Consider the following 23,015-nt stretch of genomic DNA (forward strand, 5'->3'; position numbering starts at 1 on the left):
TCCTTGGAAGATCCCTGGCTACAGCAGGGGAATTAGCTGGAAGAGATAAGAGCAGATGGGACACCTGAAGGAAAACCAGGGGAAGGTGTACGTGAGAGGTGGCTGGTCTGAATTACAGGGGTAAGGAGGCAGAGAAGGGCCTGAATGTGCATACTTAACAAATGTAGTCCAAAGAATATAGCCGTTGGCACAGGCATGCATGACCTTTCACAGATGACCAGCTGGGTGATGATGGGTCTAATCATCCTGAAAATAGGGATCAATAAAAGAGGATGACTTTAGGGGAACTGATACAACTTTAGTTTATAACCATTAACTTTGAGTTGCCTCTGAGGTACATGTATATTTTCATTACTTTTAATTTTTTATAGTCCAGTCATTACCCCTTCCCAGTCTGCCCTCCCACAGTTCCTTCTCCCATTCCTCTTCCCCCCCCCCCCCGTCTCCAAGAGCATGCCCCTTCCTCCCATCCCTCCCCCCAACCACCAGGCCTTCCTACTCTCTAGAGCCTCAAGACTCTCTAGAGTTAGGCTTGTATCTTCTCTCACTGGGCCAGACCATGCAGTCCTCTGCTGTATGTGTATCAGGGGCCTCGTATCAGCTGGTGTATGCTGCCTAGTTAGTGACTTAGTATCTGAGAGATCTCAGGGGTCTGGGTTAATTAAGACTGCTGGTCTTCCTATGGGGTCACCCTCCTTCTCACCTTCTAATCTTCTCCTAATTCAACCACAGAGGTCTCCGACTTCAGTCCATTGGTTGGGTGTATTTGCATCTGTCTCAGTCAGCTGCTTGTTGGACCTCTCAGAGAACAGCCATCCTAGGGCTGTAAGCACACCATAGCATCACTAACAGTGTCAACCCTTGGAGCCTCCCCTTGAGATGGATCCCAAGTTGGGTCTATCACTGAACCTCCTTTCCCTCAGTCTCTTCTCCATTTTTGTCCCTGCAGTTCTTTTAGACAGGAACAATTCTGGGTTAGGGGTTTTGACTGTGGGATGGCAACCCCATCCCTCCATTTGATATCCTGTTTTTCTACTGGAGGTGGACGCTGTCGAATAGACATTTGTCTATGTGGCTGATCCTCAGAGAGAGAGGACTGATACCAGAACATAAATCAGTACCCACACATCTCTGATATTTTCAAACCTTACGTGCCAAGGTAGCTTTACGCCAATGATTGTCATTTTGAACAGTTTTCCAGTTCATTTGATAGAGTCTTATGATATGAAGAGGTGGTCAACCCATGGAAGGATTAGATTGCTCTTTGTAAAACAACAGTTTGTTTATAGAGCAACACTGGGCTTGACCCCAGGGCCCCAAACATGCTAATACAACACTCTGCCACTGTGTTCCACCCCAGGTTCCTATTCTTGGTAAATTAAATTTCTGCTCAACTCAGTGAACTAGAAATCTCTTTCCATTTCCAGTTGTGTAGAATCTTCCTTTGACGTAGTAAGCCATTTATTTCGATAAATGTTATAGGACAAACTGAAATATAGATTAAACTTAGATAGCTCCAAATTGATGGGTTTGGAACTTTTACTGTCATAGTCTTATTTTAAGTAATAACATTTGACTGTAGGTATAAAAACATAAAAGATTATTTCAAAAAAAACATTTTCTAAACTTCCCTTTTAAAGAATTGGGTCACTTTCAACCTCCATTCCCTCTTAAGCATCTGTCCATTTCTTTCAAAAGGTGTGGAGACAACTGTGCTGCTGTCCTGCTGGCTGTGTGGTCACCAGCCACCCAGACAATAAGGGCTGCAGAAGGGAAATAAATAGCTCATTCATAAGGCAGGCAAACATGAGGAGACAGAAGGCCCAAGCTCCAAGCCTGCCTCCTAGAGGAAAGGGCTTGGGGTACTTCTGGTAAAGGGAAACAGGATGGTGAGGCATGGAGAAAGGCAGCTGAAGGGAAAGGAAAGTGAAGCAGGCAGTGTAATTGAACTCTGCCTCTTCCTAAATGTGTGTTCAGAACCTGACAGTGTTATCTTCGTACCTTGGAAGGGCCTTCTGATTTTCTTACATCACAAGGTCACCCAATGGACACTACTTGCACATGCCTAAGTAGTGAGGCAATTTGTATACTGGATGATGTGTCAGACATGTTGTGGACAGCAAAGCTAATGGGTGGGGACTGCTTATCTACCAGAGCTCTAAACTCTATAATATAAGTGAGTGAAGCCAGAGGGTTTATTCAAGTCTTCCCAGTGTTTCACAACTTTCAGTACAAATCAGTTAGATGCCATTTTTTAATTCAATATATGGGTTTTGATAAAATTTCAGGCACTATGATTATGTATGCAATGTATTCCTAGCATTATTGATTTTATATAAAAGTATATTTTAATCAGTGATTAATATGTAAGCCAGTTTTTTAAAAATTATTTCACTAGCATTAAAAGTAGGCATATGTATATATACATACAGTAAATAGTCATTATGTCTATATTAGATTTGAATGAGCTAAGTTATGAATAGATTATACCAGGGACCTTTCAAATGGTGATAATAACTTGTATGTATGGCTATACATACATGTTTATATATTCGTGTGTACATGTGAATATGAATACTCATACATGGGTGCATATGTGCATTTAGTGTCTATGCAAAGTGTCTTCTTTGCTTGCTTTCCACATTTTTTTGAGACAGAATCTCTCACTGAACCTGGATCTCATGGATTTGGTGAGACTGACTGACTTGTAAGATCCAAGGATCTGCTGGTCTCTACTCTTCCAAACCCTCAGTGCTGGGGTTTTGTGTGCCTTCCTTTTTTACTGTCCCACTTTCCTTTATACATGTGTGGTAGAGATTTGAACTCATGTCTTCATGCTTGAACATCAAGCACTTTATTGACTAAGCTATCTCCCCAGCCCCGAGTTTCCCTAACAAGGAAACATTTATACTTTCTATGTGCCAAGCACTGTTCAATTCAGGCTTCTTTCTTTTCTTGTGTTTTGTCTGAGACAGGGCCCTCTATGTAGCCTTTACTGGCTTGGAACTCACAGAGATCCACCTGCCTCAGCTTCCTGGGTACTTGGTTTACAAATGTATCCCACCATGCCTGGCTCTTGCTTGTTTGCTTGCGTTTTCTTCTGCTTACTTTCTTCCTCCCACCCCTCTCTGTTGCTGAGAGTAGAACCCAGAGGTTCAAAGGTTTCGAGGGCTTGAATCATAGCCCTAGCCTCTACTTTATTTCTCTCAATCTTCATAACAATCACCTACAACCTTAACCTTCCTAATGGTTCTTAACCTTCCTAATGTTGCAATGCTTTAATATAGTTCCCCATGTTGTGGTGAGCCCCAAACATAAAATTATTCCTTTGCTTCTTCATAACTGTACTTTTGCTACTACTATGGATCATAATGTAATGTTTGTATTTTCCTATATAAGGTCTTAGATAACACCTGTGAAAGAGTTGTTTGACTCCAATGGGGTCAACCCATAGGTTGAGAGCCATTGGTCTACACTGATGAAACTGAGACTTAGTTTACACATATAGTTACAGCACTAGTTGTAGAGGCAATGTTGGAATTCAAACTGGGATGCATTTCTTGAATCTATATCTGTGTACCTCACTGAAAGTCTGGAGGCCCACACTACTTCATGTACACATCTTGGCTAAACCATTTATCAGAACTTTAAAGCAAAATAACTTGTTTACCTGCATGGTCTCTCCCACCCTCATCATACATTTACTTCTTCTCCTTTCCAAACATTCCATCTTTCTTCTACATGTGTTCATTCCTCTGTTATTAATCTGTTCCTTTGTCAGTCTTTATTCATACAATAGTAAAGCCGTATCAAGTAATGAAGATAGAAATGGGAAAAACACCAGTGCACCTTCCTCCAGAAGCCATACTCCCAGAGTCTGTATCCTGCTCTCCGTGCAAGCCCTCCTGAAATCCCATTGGGATTTTTCCAGGAGCCATCCCACTTGACATGTTCCTCTAAATCCCTGTGAAATTTTTTAATCTTGGTATTAGCTTGGCAATTATCCAGGTCTACCTTTTGACATCTCCTCTGGTGTTGGCTCAATTCTTATTCAAATCATAAACCATTGCCTAACGTTTTACTGCATTGTCACTTGCTTCTCTGGCAAGATTACAGATACTTTAAGGGCAGACTTACACTCTCATGTATTTCCCACAGTGTCTTCTAAATAGCAAACAGTTTTTATTTGGTTGATTTTGAGACAAGGCATCTTTGTGTCTCCAAAGCTAGCTTTAAACTCCTGGACTCCATCAATCCCCTTGCCTCAGCCTCTGGTGCTCAAAATTTTTATTGTTCTGTTGTTGTTTCTGTGTCTTATTTTAGGTTGATTTGACACATCTTTGAATATTTGGGTTAAATATCTTTTTATACAGATTTCGCTTCCTGATTTGATGGGCCAAGTTACTCAGCTTTATTGAGCTTCATCTTTTGGCAAAATGAGATTTGTACTTCTCAAGATTAAATAGGTACTATATATAAAACATGTCTGTTACCACTAAAAGATTATGTCACTATAATTAGTCATTTTGAACTTCATGGTCAGTCAGTCCTTTTGTCCTGAATATGTAGTAGTAAATTGTCACATCTCTCTTCTTACTTAAATTGTTCATACAATCTACTTTAATCTTTACCTACCAGTCACCTCTTTATCTCGAATGTTTTTATTGCTTTATTTATTTCTGCTTCATTTTGTTTATTACCAAGTCTAACTTTTGTTTTCCTTTAGAAAGTCTTGTTATGTAGCCCATGGTGGATTTGAACCCCTAATCTTCCTGCCCCAAACTTCTAAGTTCTGGGCTTATGAGTGTGCACCAAACCTTGGCTTCCCAACTCTTAATCTTATTTATGACCTTGGATTAAAATGGTGTGAACTGTACTCAACTAGTGGGAAATGACAGCTCTCATGTTCCATAGGTCCACCATTGATCAAAAACAGAGCAGGAAGCAAAATCCTTAGTTTTCTTTCAAGGTAGTTTAAACAATTTACTTGAAGTTTCATGTTGATAGAGTATTTCATTAGGAATTAGCTATTAAGGTTTATATTGAACTATAGTAGAGGGTTTGTTGTTATCATTGTTGTTTGTGTGAAGTGTGTCTTTGTGCTTTGTTTTGTTTTGTTTAGACAAGAAAACAGGCTGACCTCAATCTTGCTTCAGCTCTTCTGCCTCCGCTTCCTGGTCTGGGTTCTAGATGGGTACCACCCCCCACCCCCATCCTTCCCCAACACTAACATCCTATGTTTATAGACTCTAGAGAATACATTAGACCAGTGCTTTTAAGGATGTGTATTATCTTAAGTCATATTTACAGGTCCTCAGCAGAGTTGGAAATATCCCAAAACACAATCATTTCCCTAGTTGAACCATGATTCAGACCCCCAAGGTGCTAAGAATTTACTAAGTTGAGTTATTCTGGGTTTTGCTGGTTATGTTAATTGTAGTCATCAAACCCTTATGCTATTATCTTCATTGAAATTGGCTATTTTACCTATTCTTTTTTTTTCACTAAGATAAGTACCTCATCAAGTTTTTTTTTAAGTATGGTCTCTGTGTGGTTACTGTATCTTTTGTTTTGGAAGCCTTGAAATGCACAAATTGACTATTGTTATTGTTATTTATGTTGAAAGATATTAAAATGAGATTTGTAATCTAAGTGGGCATTAATTATTTCACATCTGGTGGCTTGAGAAGTGGCCAGATATAACACTCCTTAATGCAAGAGAGCCTAGGGCAAAAACTGTGCAATTTCCACCCTCCTTTGCAAAACAACTGCCCGTGTGAACCTTCAGTCTTTGAGAGAGAAAGGGAGAGAGAGAAGAAATTTTACAACACTACATTCTACTAGAGGTTTCTTAAAAAAAAAAAAAAGGTTGTACAAGTCCTGGATCAATGAGCTACCTGTCAGAAGGAAAAGGTTATTAGGGACAAACAAACAACAACTAAGACAGCACTGACCTAGTTGCTAAGGACCAAAGGCATCAGGACACCTATCCTCTCCTCATCTCCTGACCTTGCTTAATCTTAAGGTGATGATGACCTGGTTTGCCTATGATGGTTTCAGTTCAAGCCCAAGATCCTATATGCATGGCTAACAATGCCTTGTTTCATTAATACAAGTCCTGGCTGGGAGTTGATGAAGTATCTGATCATCGTAATTGAACCCCTTTATCTTAGCGGCTTACTCAACAAGGCTAAGAAGAATGAATGATAAGAATGAATTCAAGGAAGAGCAATATTTAAGCTAGGACAGTGCTAGAAACAAAGACAGATCAGTAAAATAGGAGGCATCATTCATTTTCTCAGCCCTGGTCACTAAGGATGTCAAGAGAGAACAATTTGAGCCAAGTTAAAGGCCAGCCTAAGGAAGTATGATCTCTTTTCAAAAAGAAAAAAAAAAAGAAAACCTCTCAGTAATAGGATGAAGGCCGAGTTGGAAACTGATTTGTGTATACTCTGAGCATCACAAGAGACAGCATGAGCATTCTAGGGTTGTAGACAGGCAGAGAGGAATGGCAACAATGAGTTCAGGAGCATGTAGTATCCTTTATGCAAGGCTATTGATAAATTGTCTGTCTTCCAAGTGTGTCTTTTACCTCTTCATACTTTCTGAAGACCAGCACTTCTGCAGTCCAGTAGAAACACTTCAGAGAAGAAAGACATGTCAGAGATAATAGTTCCATAGAAAAATGCAAAGACTTGTAGTGTCCTTGGTAAGTCTAGTCATTGAAAAGGCATAACCAAACAATACTGCCACTTATCTACAGAAACAGCCTTCAGAACTCAGCTGTGTGAGGCTTACTGTGCATGTGTGTGTATTCTTCTTCAGGGAGCCTTCCATGTTGGTAGCTGTTCTTTTTCTAGTAATTGTTACACAGCATCCTTAGTTTAAGTGAGCTAATGATTAAAGAAATAGCTGCTATTGCAAAGTCTACAGAAGCACACAAAGCAAAGAGTCCTTCATAATGAATCTCATCACCCAGAGAGATGTTAGCATCATGGCACAGCTGTTTCCAACTGTCAGCATGTGCATTTTCTTTTCTTACCTGTTTACTTATTTGTGCTTATGGTGGTGGAGTCCAGGGCCTTGCGAATGCTAGGCAAGGGTTCCACCACTAAACTACATCCTCCTCTTACATGTATATTTTCATGCTCACTCAATAAAGCTTTAAAATTATAATCTTAAGCGAAATGTTTTTATTGTTCTGGTCACAACAGAAGAAAATAGTATCATGTTCATCTAGGAGTATTCTATTGGTTTGGTTTCACTGTGTCGCCTGTAGTTTTTGTTTGTTTTCCTTGGATGAGGCCTTTCATGTTGTCCAGGCTAGCCTCAAACACCTAAGTTCAAGTGATCCTTTTGCCTTAGCCTCAAGAGTGTCTGAAACCACAGAAGTACAACACTGCCCATAGTTACATAGAGCTTTAAAATTTATAAAGTTTTTCGTACAATAACATGTTTTCATCTTAACGTTTTCTCTACAATAGGACAGTTGTTACTTCTGGGTTTTGTTGTTTTGGTTGTTTTTTGTTTTCTTTGGGTTTCGATTTTTGGGGTTTTTGTTGTTGTTGTTGTTGTTGTTTTTGTTTGTTTGGTTTTGCTTTTCAAGACAGGGTTTCTCTGTGTATCCAGGACTTTCTTGGAACTCAGTCTATGGACCAGGGTGACCTTGAACTCACAGAGATCTGCCTGCTTCTCGGTTGGGATCAAAGACTTGTGCCACCACTGCCTGGCCTAATTCCTGTTTTATATAGGAAGAAGTCAAAGCCAAAGCACCCAATGACTTGCCAAGCCCATTTTAAACCCTTCACTATCCCTGTTCCTTCTACATATGACACCAGGCATTTAGTATACTAGAAGTTTCAAGTATCAGAATCCAAACTAAAGAACTTGTTATGAGCAACTAGCTGTTTTATTAGGTCAAGGAAGAAGAATAGTGTGAATAGCAGTCTTTATGTTTGTTTGGGAAGTTTTGCAAAGAATGAAAACTGTTTTTCTTAGCACCTCTTCTGAAAGCAAACACAAGGCAAAGCTTCTTACAGACATCTAAGTTTGGGTAGAAAACTTTCCTAAGGCCTTGAGAGATAATGTATCATCTCCGTGGATTTAAGAGTCACAAGAAGCCATCCAGTCTTAAATACCTAATGCTATATTAATAATTATCATTGAAGTTAAATGCACTTTCTTCTCTATCTTCAAAGGAGTTAACAGTATTACTTGGAGAGATAAAACTGACATATGAAATAAATTATGTCTAGGTTGTCTGATGTCAGCTCCATGCAGTGAGTGATGCTCATTGACTGGGTGTCAACCCAGAAAACACATAGTAGTTAAATATTATGGTAGAAATGAGGCCATGAGTCCAGAAATTAATCCTGGTGGATGACATAAAACAGGAACACACACATGCATTCACTCTTCTACTCAGTACTTACTGAGCATCTTCTGTGTACCATAGGCATATAAGCATGAAGAGAAAATTCTTTCCAATAAAACTTAAGTCACATATTAAGAAGTAACACTAAGGTGTGAGAGTGTGGTGGGGGTGTGTGTGCATGTGTGCATGTGCATATGTAGTCATAAGAATAATAATCCTATGTATAAGTTAGGGTAATTTTATGTAGAGACAAAAGCACATAGCATTTAAAATGTATGAAATAGAAGAGCTTAAAGAAAGGGTTAGGTGCCATCTAATCTTGTCCTTTCCCTATCTTTATGTGAAAAATCAGGAATTGAGACCAGAGCTGTTGTGACTTACCACAGTTCATAGACCAATTTAGTGACATAACTGAAGGTTGAGGCCAGCTTCTCACTTTCCCCTTAAATTGTCCTGCCTCTTTCCTCCTCCTCTTTTCCCACCTCCCCCTCCTCTGTCTCTTCCTCTTCTTTCTAGTTTCTATATGAAATGGGAATCTTATTTTTAGCCCAGGCTTGCCTCAAACTTGTAGGCAATGATCTTTTTTTAGCATCCCAAGTGCTGGGGCCACAGGCACAAGTTACTTAATTCTTTAGTCTTGAAATTAACTAAAAAACTTTTTTTTCTTTCCGCCTAGTACTATAAATACCAGGCTTCAGATTCTAGATTAAAGATTTGAGTTAAAATCATCATTTGACCACCAACAGAAAAAATATATGATTGGGAAAATGAATGTTTCACATCTCAATTCCAGGAGACATCTTGTTTATATGTTTACTTATATATATATATGTTTACTTAACATATACTTAGTATACTTAATGTTTACTGAGGTTAACACATACAACTTAAAATAAATTCTTGTAACCATGTGATTTAAGAATTACGTTCTAGATGCAACTCAATCACTAACTTGCTATGTGATTTTTCATAAAACATGTTTCTTTTTTCTGTGCTTAGGGTTAGAGACTGGAGAGTACCCATTTTGATTGGTTCACAACTGCCTATAAATCTAACTTCAGAAGGTCTAGTGTTCTCTCTGGGCCTCAGCATGCAGTAGGACACACATGACATACACTAACATAAGCACACACACGCGCGCGCGCGCGCACACACACACACACACACACACACGAGAAAGAAGGAAAGAAAGAAAGAAAAAGAAAAAAGAAAGAAAAAGAAAGAGAGAAAGAAAGAGAGAAAAAGAGAAAGAAAGAAAGGAAGGAAGGAAGGAAGGAAGGAAGGAAGAAAGAAAGAAAGAAAGAAAGAAAGAAAGAAAGAAAGAAAGAAAGAAAGAAAGAAAGAAAAGAGAGGAAGGAAAAAAGAAAGATCTGGTTGGTGTCAAGGATTTTATGACACTATATTGCACTATGTATTCAAGTACAGGTTTCAAGAGAGGAATTTTTTATGATTCTTAGTATCTACAACCTTTTAATATAATGTAGCAAATATACATGTTTGTATTTTTAAAGTTGTCTTAGAGCTATTAATATAAGTTCTACAAATTATAGTTCATGCATATGTAAGTAAATAAAACACCCAATAAAAAAGTATCTTTGGAACTAAAGAAAGTTCAGTGACAATCTGTGAGTCCTTCCACATTTGCTTTAGAAGTGCAGGATAGAAATTCTACTCCATGCGTCCATGCATCACCTTTCTGCTGTCATTGCCGTACAGACAGTTACACTGTCCCTGGACTCTTCCCTTTTGGAACTCTGCTGTGAAGCATTCCTTTCTTTAGCAATATCAGCTCTCATTTGACCTTCAGTAAATGCAAAATAATTATTTTCATATTAAAACTCTACCATTGCCCTCTTTATAACCTTATGCAAAGAAAATGGTAATACTGGGCACTGGAAGGTTTATAATCTATACCATTGTAACATCTCAGAATTTAGTTTTGATGTTACATAGATAATCTAAAAGATGGATTTTTATGTCAGCAACATGAAGCCAAATTAAAATTGTACAACTGGACATGCTTGCTTAGAACTCATGAGACCCCGGGTGCATCCCCCAAAACTGAAACAAACAAGACCCCAAGAAACTCAGATTTGGTTTCATAGAAAAATTTTTTTCTCAAAAATGAGAGTTAACCTATAAGTTGCACAGACAGCTAAAATATGCTCTGTCCATGCACAGCCTACTAGAGGTGGATATATACAGAGGCAGCGTGCAAGTCATTCTACTTCTAGTGCCTTGTCTGTGTCATCTGTAAATGAAGCACTCTTTTGTGCCTCAGTTTCCCCATGTATTATCAAAGAGGAGGTTAAAGTGTATGTTCTTAGGATTTCTCCCACATGTGAAAAGCTCATCCTGATATTTTCATTACCTGTGAGCTCCAACTGCTCATTTACCTGCCCCATAAGCTCTTCAGAGCCCCTTTATTTAGCCTGCCATTCATTCTTGGTCACCACAGCTTCCTGGTTTTAATGCAAGGGTCTTTTAAGTGCACAGATCCCAAAATGTTTATTTGAAAGCTCCCTCCTGAACTGAATGCCACATCTCCATTAATCTCCCAGAGGCTATGTTCTCATTATATGTAACTCTTTTATGGAAGGTCTCCCTTAGATAACAATACACTTCCCCTTCAGGCAGTACATGGAAGAAACAATGGGCTATACAATGGAGTCATCCTCTGTGATTACATAGAGTGAGAATCTGAGTGTATTGTTTTCTCCAGCTGCCTAAGGAAGGAGTTGTACTCTTTGGATCCCTATAAAGATTTTGGCTTGTCCACCTTTTCAGACTCCCAAGTAACAAACAATTAAGCAATCTGGCCTCCTTCCCACTTCTCATTTCAATGTGTAGGATATTTGTCAACTTGCCCAGAGTGACTGTAGGCATTTTGAGCTGTTCATCTGACTGTGTGCAATAGATAACAAAAACATAATTAGAGGGACTGAGTTAAAGCTCAATTTTATATTTGTTTTAGGTTAGGGAGGGAAAGCTATTTTAGAGTTGAGAAACTTGTTTCTTTCTGTTTTCCTGTTTGATCCCCTCCTTTTCTTTGTGTTTTAATAATTTTTTCAACTGAGTGATCTATGATTGGCATAATTAGGGAAGCTTCATGTTATAAACTCAAATTATTGATTTGGAGAAGATATGATCAAGTTTATTAGAATCCTAAGCGGAATGATTATTGAAACTGAATGCCAGGTGTGGGAGATGGCTTAGTAGTTAAAAGTGCCCACTGCTTTTGAATTCAGTCCCTAGCTTACACATTGGGTGGTTCATAAGTGTCTGTAACTCTAGCCCTCGGGAATCTGATACCCTCTTCTGAACTCTGTGTGGTACACATTCACAGAGATGCACATACACACATGGAAGTAAATAAGTAAGTCTTTTAAAAATACATTTTAAAGAACATGAGTGCCACAGTAAGTATACATATGCTTTCTAGCAGCAAGGAAGAAAGAAATAAACATATAAGGGAGAGGTCGGACTACTGCCATTCCAAATTGGTGATTGATGGGCTGAAGAAATAGCTTAGCCATTAAAGGCTAGGCTCACAACCAAAAGATAAGAGTTTGGTTTCCCAACTAGTAATTGATGTTAGCATCATTAATGCAGTCTCTCCTCCTCCCCGCCCCCCGTATGTGGGAGAGGAGGTGGAGAATGACAGATTGAAATGGGGGATTGATCCTATCGCCTCAATCATCATAGACTAATGCTCTACCATTGAGCAATATCCTCCAGTCCTCATTTTACTTTTTATTTTGAGAAAGGGTCTCACTGATCTGCCTTTAATGAGCAATTCTCCTGCCTCAGCCTCCTGACTAGCAGGAATTACAGGCCTGAAACACCAGACCTAGTGACTGTCTGTCAACAGTAAGATGATGTCCATGTATACAGAATTCTTAATTCGATTTTAGCACATAACCCTTACATAAAGTATCCAATTTGTTGAAAACGCAGGGAATAGAGAAGTAATATAAATGATGACACAAAAAATAACTGGTCAAATCCAGAAGGTGAGACATTCTAGGTACTCATCAGCCTGATTATTCAGTGGTCTTAACACTGAAGGGACTGTTGGGGTGGGGAAAAAAGAAATTGTGCTAGATCTAAAAGGGCTTATAGTAATTTCATCATTATCAATAAAGTTTAGATGGGAGCAAACCAACTACAAATACATGGGTCTGGGAAATTCAAATAGGGACTGGGTGTTGTTTGAAATGAAAATTTAAGTGGAAGCATGGAGATTACTAAGTTTAAGAAGCAAGTTATTACCAGTAAATACAAAATTTCATTTTAAGAACAAATGTCACACCTACTATATTATGTGTATATGCTTATGATCTTACACACACACTGGAAAAGATCCACAGGAGCACTGAGAACTCCAGATGGATACTCTCTAGGTAGTGGGACTGTAATGACTTCACTCAGTACTCTGCGTTTTCTAATGTCCAACAATGTCAATTAGTTCTGTAATGATAATAGTAATAATAACTAAATGTACAGCCCCAGACAGCCTTGAATTATGATTCTTCTGTCCTCTTATCCTCAGCCTCTGAGTATGGCGATGATGAAGCATATGTAGTGTGAGGGAAGAAGATATAAAGACTAGAAAACACTTTAGCCTCTCTCAGAGCAATAGGCATCCAAGACCAAGGGCTTGTTAGGTGTAAACTATGCTGTATTTCCTTGAGAAGCTCAATGTCTATACCAGAGATGTCTTTAACTGCACTACATGGGGATCATATTGTTTACAGAGTAGGTCTAATTTGTTTTGATTGCCAGGCTTCCTATGCCCATCTGAACTGCTGTCTCACTCCCTGGGAGTTCTGTATCAGATACTCATTTGAGGTGTACTGTGCTATGGGCCCTCGTTACCCTTGTTTCATTATGTTTTCTCCCATTTAGCCTTGCCTTGGTTCATTCCACTCTCCTTGCCACCACCAACAGGTTCTTTTTCTCTGGGCTCACCTCAGGTATTCTTGTTCTTGAATTCCTTTTAGATTTCCTCCAGTGCTGTCCCACCCAGACAGCTGCTGTTCGTCCTCTGAACCTCACTAGTGCCCAGTTTCCAGTAGTTTAAACCCCTTCTCTGTCCTTTGCCAATCTTGTAACCTGAGACTCAATTCCCTATCTGTAAAATGATGGCAGATTGTTCCCAACTTAGTTCAGCATAGGCCATGCATACAGCTGGACAGAAACCAGGTTCTTGCTCTGTAGGCCAGTGTCTTGTCCTCTTTGTATGGTTATGTGATATTTAACTGTGCTTCATGGTGTGTGAGCTCCCATTTCTAATCCTACCACTAGCCATCGTCTCCCAGAGTAGAGAGAGCTGCTCCTCAAGTTCACAGGGTTTTTATGAAGTCTAAACAGGAGTGTGTATCTTAGGACAGCACAGCACCTGGCAGAGCAGGCTCTCAATAATACAGCATCTGAATTCTAAAGGTATTTGTGGGTTTTTTGTTGTCATTGTTGTTCCTAGCCTACTAGCTTTCAGAAACTGGTATAGCTTTGTTAAATAAATTCAAACTTAAGGAACTAGACCATAACAAAATTTATAGTATGCCTAATAAAGACCATTAAAGAGATAAACCTTTAGGTAATTGACCTAATAATACTATTACCTGACCAATATATGCAAATAGAAATATTGATATAAAATACATTCTATGATGTTTGTTATTCTATTGTCATCAAAATTCATGTGAGCATGTTTTACAATCCTGTACCATTCACTATCACATCTCTGTTTGCTATCATAAGCAGAAAGTGTCTGTTTCCAAGTGAATTTGTAAAACTCCTACTTGATCCTGAAGATTCCATGTCCCACATGTGCAGTTTCTTCCTGAAATACATGTGTGGTTAAATGATGGGATCAGTGGGTTTGTTACTTAGTGATGGCTCTGTTTATGAACCAAGAATCAAGCATAGGGATCAATCAAGGTTTTGATTATAAGAATTCATAATATAATATGGGAAACCAATATAATAATTTGGGAAGCCTATTGCATTCTAGGCACTGGTTTATTTAAATCAATTAAAATTCTAGTAACCCTTCTTTAGATGAGAGAACAAAAGCCTAACAAGACATAACAAAGTAAGGACATTTGTGAGTTCCAGCACTGCGATGCAAACCCTGATCTCCTGCACTGAGTAAAAACACATGCAAACTCTTCCCCCACTTTTCTATATTGCTGAGGATTGTACCTAGACCCTCACACATGCTAGACAAGTCCTCTACCTCAGATCGACACCTCTATCCCCCTGGACTTCATCCTGAAGCGCTATCAAATAGTTGCTTTTGTGTTCTTATTTTGCTTTAGATAACCTCCTAGCTTCAAACTGGAAATAAAAATTCTGTGCAGCTCTAAGATATCTTTTTTACTAGAATTTTATTGCCACAAAGAAATTTTCTTATAGTAATATTAATATGCTCAAAAGAACTAGGGGCTCTATTAGGGGGGGGATTGTTAACACCAGGAAAGAACTCTGGAAACTAGGTTAAGAACTGTAAAGTCTGTAAATGAGGCAAGAAGACATTTGTCAGCAAAACAAATTCCTGAACTGCTTTCTGAATGGTAGTAATTCTGTTAAGAAGGTCCTATGACGTACTTTCTTTCCAGAGAGTACTATGTCTGAACTCCGTTGTGAACTCTGATTTCCATAGCTAATTCATTCACATTAAGTGAGTCAGATAGGAAGATACATCCAGACTAATAGGCTGTGATTGGTAGACTTAAGGATAATTGATTGCAACATGTATTTTAATGTTTTATTGTTTTATCTTAATGAGATAGAGTAAAGTTTGTGGCTTTGAACTAGGAATCAAGAAGCAATTTGTAACTCAAACTCTGCTACTATCTGAGTAATGACATAAGTAAATCATCTCAGTCCTTTGAAACTCATTTTTCTTATAGGAAAAATTCAGAGTTTGAGTGTATTAATTGTCCTGGTACAAAGTTTTGTCAGTCAGTGATTCTAACATCCAAACATTTCCTTCAGTCATATCACCATATTGGTCAATTGTGTTTTATGGAACTAAACTCAGATGTAGTGCTGTGGCTCTGAATTGCTGTAGTATCTATAGATTGCCAGTGTGGTTCTCCCATGGCAGGATGCTGCCTAAGAAATACCCATGCAGATGATCTTGAAAAAGTAATTGATAAAGATCAAATTGACAGAGATACATGGTTTACAGGGAGAGGATTTCTCATATCAATGAACGTTGAAAATATAGGCCATTGTGTTTTATCATACTAAAAACCCAATTACAATAAAATTTCAGGCGTTAGACATTACATGAAAAGACAAGTTAACATAGTTTAGATAGGATGTCTTTAGTTCAGAGGCATAGTAACTTAAGTGTTTAGTTGAGCCCTGCAAAGTGGTTAGACAGGCTAGGTTCTCTTTCAAATATTGCAAAAGTTAACTTTTAAAGGAAATGGGGAAAGGGAAGTTTTCAGTTGTTTTATTTTCTTGAGACATTTAATTTACTATTGTACCTTGTTTCTCCTCTCTTGAGATTTTTAATTTTACTATGAGGCCTCATTTCCCTGTATGAAAAGACCTTTTATGCTGTCACCTTGTTATCAGTCAGGTCAGCATAAGTGATGCTGGCTTATATATGAATACAACACAGAGAATTCCTGTTAAATTTTAAATAATTATATGTGTTCTATCATGTACCTTACCATCATAACCTAAAGGGACCTTTATTATTCTTCTGAGGAAAGAAGATAACTTGATCTGGGTGTTTAAGTTCAGTCTGGAAAGCGTATGGAGACTCCTGAGTGAGGCTCTGTCTCAAAACCAACCAAACAAAAGTACATTAACAAATTCAAACCTCAGCAGATTGTTTAATGCTTATATGAGGATAGGACACACAACATGTGTCTGGATTTCATTTTCTAAAAAAAATAGAATTATCAACCAAAAACATGAATAGTTACTACCTTGTGATGAAAAATCATTGGTAATTTTAACTTAAAAATTATTCATTTCTGTTTCTGTGTTTTGTTACTCCTAACACGTTCTGATTTTTGTTTTTAAAAAGAAAAGTAAATTTAATTGAGTCTTTTATTTTAAAAAGTGGTTATTTACTTTGTGAAGAGGCCCCTTCTCATGCCAGAGAAGAGTAGCCTAGCTCTAAGAAGTGAGACAAGAAGTCTGTGAAGGGCCAGGAGCCTGACGTCTAAGCTTTCTGGGCAACGTCTGTGCCCTTTGCTGCTGCATCACAGCCCATACCTAATTCATTCACTGGGGCTGCTAGACTCAAGTTAATACCATTTTATTGAGTTATTTGTCTTTAAAAGCATAGAATATAGTTTATGTAGCTTTGTTATATTAATTGCCTTAAAATTTTACTTCCTAAAAATTTGAATGGTAATTATATTTTTTATTGAAAGAATGGGTTGTGTCTGTGAACAAGATGGCATAAATGCCCTTCGTTGCTCTCTTCCTTTGTGAGTGAGGATCAGGCTTGCAGGAATGGTATCTAGGATCAGGATTGCTTCTTCTCCAAGCCTGTGATCCGTTGGCATGTCACTCCTTGTAATGTGAGGAAACCCTAAGTGGATACAACCATCCACTTGAAGATAGGTTCCAAGCCAGCTTCAGCTGAGCTGGGAAGAAGGCAGTTGTTCTGGGTAAGGACAGGAGGGAGTGGGCAGGCAGTCTGCCTGTTTCTTAGAGGCCTCGCCATGAAGCTGAAGTCTTGTTAAGACAAGAAAAACAAATGATTCTGCTAGCCATTCACAATAGGCTCTAAGCTCCTTGAATGGCACATGAGACAAATGTGGTAAGCAATTGTTAGCTCATCATCCTCATCACCAACAAAAACAACCCTACTATATTTGAATGCCAACCAGAGGCATAGTGCTAGGCTCTAAAGAGCCCCTAATTGCAAATTGTTTAGGAGCCAGGATAATTATGAACTGTACCAATAAAATAGAATTTAGCAACCTTTAAATGAGAATATTCAAAATACAAACATGTATTTTATACAAAAGAAACCAATTAAAGGAATTCTTTAAAAATCTAATAATCTGCATAATAAATTCAATTTATTAAATATTAAATTATTAACTCTATAATCATGGAAAATTTTTACATAAATTATTCTAACACTGAGTAATCTAGCAATATTAATATTGTAATTTTTACTAATGAATTTTGGGTCCTTTAATATTAAATTATTAATGTTTATAGATCTAATTACCTTTCAAATGTATAAAATTTAGGGTTTTTATTTCTAGTAAATGAGGGATTCCATAATTAACACTCAAGATTAAATATTAAAGGGTAGCCTCACCAGGGATAGTTATGCACTCCTGAAATCCTAACACTTGGGAGGTGGAGGCAGGACGATCAGGAATCCAGGATCATTCTCGACTACAGTGTGTTTGAGGCCAGCCTGTCTTTAAAAACAAACAAATAAACAAACAAAAACCCAAAACACAGCCATTCTCAAATAGCAAACTATCAAGGTGTTTCCAGGTATTACAAACAGAGAAAGTAGTAAATCAAAGTAGTAAATCAGCTGTTCTCACTTTGGCAGCACATGTATTAAAATAGACTTTCCATCTTCTTTGTTAAATAGTTTGTTACTTTCCTTCTTTCTTCTACCAAGAATGTAATATTGAACCCACAATCAAATCCATACCCATTAGGTTTTCAAAATCCAAGACAAGATCTTCATCTCCATCTGTACTTCAAAAAACCTACAATCCTCCAGGCATGGCAAGTCCTCTCTGGTACTATCTGTTCTTTTTCTTGACTCTAACCCTCCTCTGCAGCTTTTCCCCAAACCAGGGCTGATCAACTTCTCCACTGAGGTGTAAAACTCTGATAACACAGAATGTATAATGTTAGCACTACAAGGTCTTTTGTGAACTTCACTATAAATTTCAAGAGTAGGACACTAGAATTATTAAAGTTTTGAAGACACAGACATTCCCCTGCATGTCAGAATCCTTATGACCTTATGGATTTTCTGATGTTAATACTGTCCCCTGACACTGACTACTTTACTAAAGCAAATATATTTCTGATATGAATGTATGCTAACTGACCATCAAAGTTAAGTAAACTAGATGATCACTCTTTTAGGTTTGTTTGGTTAGTTTTGGTAAATGAAATTAAATATGAACTCACTAAGGCTAAAAGCTGTGACTTGCTAATGTGTCTATTGGGCGTTTCTACAGTAATGCCTAACATTTAATGGATGCATGAATAATGTAAATTATGTAAAATAAAATTGCTAATTATTTCCAATATTTAAGAACAAAATGGGTGGATAATTACAGGAAAAATGAGATTGACTCCATTAATTTTCATCTATCTGAACGTCCATGGGAGCAAATTATTTTTTAAGCAACCTACTACAATATGGTAGGACAACAGATTGTAATAAACGTTAGCTGTCTTAAACAATCCACACCATGTAGCTATTTTGTTAGTAGGTTGGGTGTTTTGTGTGTTCTATGGTTCAAATGTGTCATCAAATACATAAGTAACATTTGTTGAATCTGCTCTGTGCCAGACTCTGTATTTACTTAAACTATGACTTTTGTTTATTGGCTGTTTTTGAAGTCCATAGAGCATACACATCTTGTTCATTTGTACCCTAGCACCAAGCTTAAGGCTTGCCATCTCTTATATTGTCAATAAATATTTGTTGAACAAGTGAATAAAATAGAATGATCAAGAGGCTTTTGCTTCAAGTAAAGCTTAGGACAAGGGAAGAACAGCAAAATACAGTCCTAAGAGTAGATGTTACCAATTCAGGTTCTGTGGAATAATTAACTGCTAAAACAGTTTGTGTGGTTGAATGACAAGCACATACTAAGAAGTAGAGGCTCAGAAAGCCTAGATAACCAGTAGGTATGCAAGCTAAATGTTGTCCTGTGAAAAGAAGGGAGGAAAACTATATCTATGTGGGGTCCAACCCAGATAATAACAGAGACTAAAACAGAACCTGAGACCCAGGTGAGACTGTTGACCTCAGAAACCAAATGTAGAAGATCCATGCCAAGTCGAATGAAACTGAGTGATCTACCTCAGTATTGAGAGCATGTAGAGACACGAGAAAGAAGGTATTGCCAGGCCAGCTCCCACTTTCACCACAGTCATTGGTATTGAAAATAGGGTAATGTAGGTACCCATTAATATCCCCCTTAAGGGAGAAGCCTCCTCTTCCTCTATCTCTATGGTGCTTGAGCACTGGAGTCGAGTTCCAGTGCTAGGCTTGTCTTTTTAATTTAGAAGACACAGTTATTACCCAAGGGACTCCCTTTCTCATCTTTTTACACTCCTTCTAAAATGATATCTTTCACTAAATGTTAGCATTTTAAATACCCATGCAAAATCTTAAGAGGGTTTTAATAAATGTTTTGAGGATGGATACTGATGATCAAACCCAGGGCCTATCAATGCCAAGCAAAAGCTCTACCACTGTGCTACACCTCTCCCCTCAACTGTGTTTAAACAGTTAACCAGGATCCGGAGACAGGAATAAGGGAACCAAGTGAAATATTGATCTTCATAGGAAATGAAGCTGAAGTTTTACATTCTAGACAGTAGATGCCAGAGATAGCACATAGAACTATCTATAGAAGTCCAGATTTTGTCCATTCTGTTAAATTTTGTTTCTGTTTGTTCTGTTCTTGACTTTAATGATTGATTTAGTGATTGATTTTGACCTGTGAGCTCCACCAAAATTTTTGGATTCTATTACATCCTTAAGTAGTGTATCCTGGGTTTGTGATTCCATCCTATGTCTGATTACTTTGTAATTTAAAGAAGTTTTTAAGCATTGAGAAGAAAATTATTTTATTAAGAATTCAAATTAAATGGAGATAAAACTAACCCTACACAGTGATAATTAGCCCCATCATTTGGACTACCAAGCTTGAATTACTTTAGTAGTGTTTGGGGAGAGTCACTAAATGATGTAATTGCGAACTTCTCAATTCACTGAGTGATATTTAGATCCAGTGAGCATTTTCCCATTGAGTTATTGCTCAATTATTGACAGGGAAACTCTTGCTAGTCCCCTTGAAGAATGAATAGTTACTCAACATAGATTACTAGAGATATAGTTATTCCATTTGGGGGTATCAGGATAAATATAATTCGGGGGATTATTGCCATGTGATATGCTGCCCTATGTAAGGGCTCTTTTAAAGTCCACAAGTCACTGAATTATATTAGGTCACTTATGTGACAAGGGCTGCTCCCACGTTAGCAGTTTGGCACAGCTAGGTTTTTTTTCTGCCAAAAAGGGCAAAGGCCGTAAGCAAGAAGCCAGAGTTTTCCTGATTACAAAACTGACCACAATTCCTTGCCAATCTAGCAGAGTATTTTTTTTCTTCTGGTAATACATTATTCTCAGGGAGGGCTCCAATTTTTTTCATTGTGACATAGCACTTACCACTTAAACATCAACCATTGGAATACTGCTGCAGTTGCTATTGATAGACAAATTGAAAACACAAACTTTGATATATAAAATTTAAACTTTACCAGCCTTTATTCTGTCAACTGTTTAGTTCTGTGGAATGTGGAGAGCAGTAGCATTTTTGATCTTTTGTAAACTTGTTGAATAAATCACCCTAGAAGTACCCACGTGGGTAACAAAATCTAAAATAAGAATATGTATATATTTGAATACAAGAGTATTCTTCAGATAATGTGATTAAGAATTTCAACCAAGGATGGATACTTAAGAAAAATGTTGGCCAAATGAGTTTATCTAGTGTTTCATAACTTAAAGATTAAAGTTTTCTATTTAAAAAAGCCACTGGTGTGTATTTTACTGCAATTAAAAAGCAATCAATATTAAACAGTCTCTGCTCTGGTAATTCCAAATACTGTACAGTTCACACCCCTCACAAACACTGAATGTGTGGGTCACTGGCGAGACAGTGTAGCAACGTTTTCCTTGTAATGTACCAAGTCTTGCCAAAGAAGCAGACAGCATTATGACACACCATTTTGTCACAGCTGGCTCTCAATCAGGACAGTGCCAGCCAATTCAGGCCTGATCCTTTCTGTGTTTATTCCCACCTCTCCCAAATATTTGAAAACTGGTGTCTTGACTCATTAGCATATTCATAAGCTCAATGACCACAAGCCTTTTTCCTTTAACCAACCGATCTTTTACAAGACACAGACAAAACATCAGTGGGAATTAAGGCAAATCTCTGTTTTATGCTGTTATGGGTGAAACTCTGGGAGATCCTCCTGTTGACCCAGAGCATGGTGCCTTCGCTGATGCACTGCCTATGAGCACTTCACAAGGTAAAGTCCATTCCTGATGTTGCTGTAAGGGATGCTTCGGGCACTCATGTGTGGGTGGAATTGCATGTCCGTTTTCCATGTGTATTCATATAATATATTAATCCTTTGGCCACTTTTATGGTAATCACTTATAAATGTATTCAGAACTTTCAGCATAGAACCCTAATCTAATCTATAGTTTATGTCTGTGCATGACTTCCATCTCCTGAATTATAAACATTAAAGGTATTTTGATATCCAAAACCAGCCCTGTTCATTTTTGTTTTCTGCATTTGCATACATATCCCAAAAATGTGTGTGAGCATTTCAGAACACTTGACGAATCAGCTTCCCCTCTTTTTATTGTGTTAGATTTATTTCATGGCAATTTTTAATCCATCTTGTAGAACTTTTGTTCTTCAAGTATTTTTAATTGTACTTTGAAATCTACATCTTCTTTTTTCCCAAAGAATTGCAAGCTCCTAGAATATAGGAACATGTTCTTGTAGAGTTTTTAGGATACTCTAAGCATGATGTCTGATTGAAGACTATCTGTTCCAAGCCTTTCACTTTACACACTAGGAAAACGAGGTCTCTGTGAGGCTTGATGCATGCAGAATAAACAATTTGTCATTACTTCTATGCAGATTTGTTACTCAGAAACAAAATTCTCCTTTCCCAACATTTTTTTCTTGTCCACTGTAGATGTTACGCTTTTCATTTCTATAGCTCCTTCTACTGGGGTTTCTTAGGCATAGCTTCTATTTTGTATCATTTCTTATTTATTCTAGTGTTTCTGTTTGTTTTACTTTTCTTGTCTCATAGATTACATATAAAATAGGTTGTTGAGTTAGGGTGATTGTGTTTTATAATAGAAGTGCAAAAGCATTAAAATGAAGTCATTTGTTGGTTAAAATTAATAGCTTCATTTTAAATTTTTCTGGAAGCCTAAAATTTGAACACATTTGTCACAATTTTTAAGACATCAGTTTTTAAAGTGAAAAAAATTCCTGAAATTTTTTCTGCGCTCTCTCTCTCTCTCTCTCTCTCTCTCTCTCTCTCTCTCTCTCTGTGTGTGTGTGTGTGTGTGTGTGTGTGTGTTGCTAAGAATCCAACTCAGGATTGAGTTTACTGTCTGTCCTTGATCTGACCCCTAGTCCTACCTTTGATTCATTGTATATATTATCTGAGTTTCTTATACAGAAGTTTAGTTTCATTATATTCTGTAAAATATTCTATTTTTCTGTAAGCTGTGAAAGTGACTGCTAGCTGTATTAGTTTTATCTAGCCTGCCTTGAGAAAGAATATCCTGCCTACATTATGAAGTAATTCTTGACTCCAACTTTGGTACTTTTGTCTCTTT

General features: G+C 37.7%; 1 protein-coding gene across 5 annotated transcripts in view; it reads left to right on the forward strand.

Annotated features, from left to right (window-relative positions):
- Window positions 1-23,015, forward strand: part of Pparg (peroxisome proliferator-activated receptor gamma) — a 125,053-nt gene that overhangs the window by 37,875 nt on the left and 64,163 nt on the right. The window contains 1 exon segment of one of the 5 annotated variants that reach the window (NM_013124.3): window positions 21,506-21,673. Coding sequence (NP_037256.1) covers window positions 21,592-21,673 — 82 coding nt within the window. The 5' untranslated portion in view covers window positions 21,506-21,591. 5 annotated transcript variants of the gene reach the window in all.

The sequence above is a fragment of the Rattus norvegicus genome, chromosome 4 (genome assembly GCF_021556685.1).
Source record: "Rattus norvegicus strain SHRSP/BbbUtx chromosome 4, alternate assembly SHRSP_T2T, whole genome shotgun sequence".
NCBI lineage: Eukaryota > Metazoa > Chordata > Mammalia > Rodentia > Muridae > Rattus > Rattus norvegicus.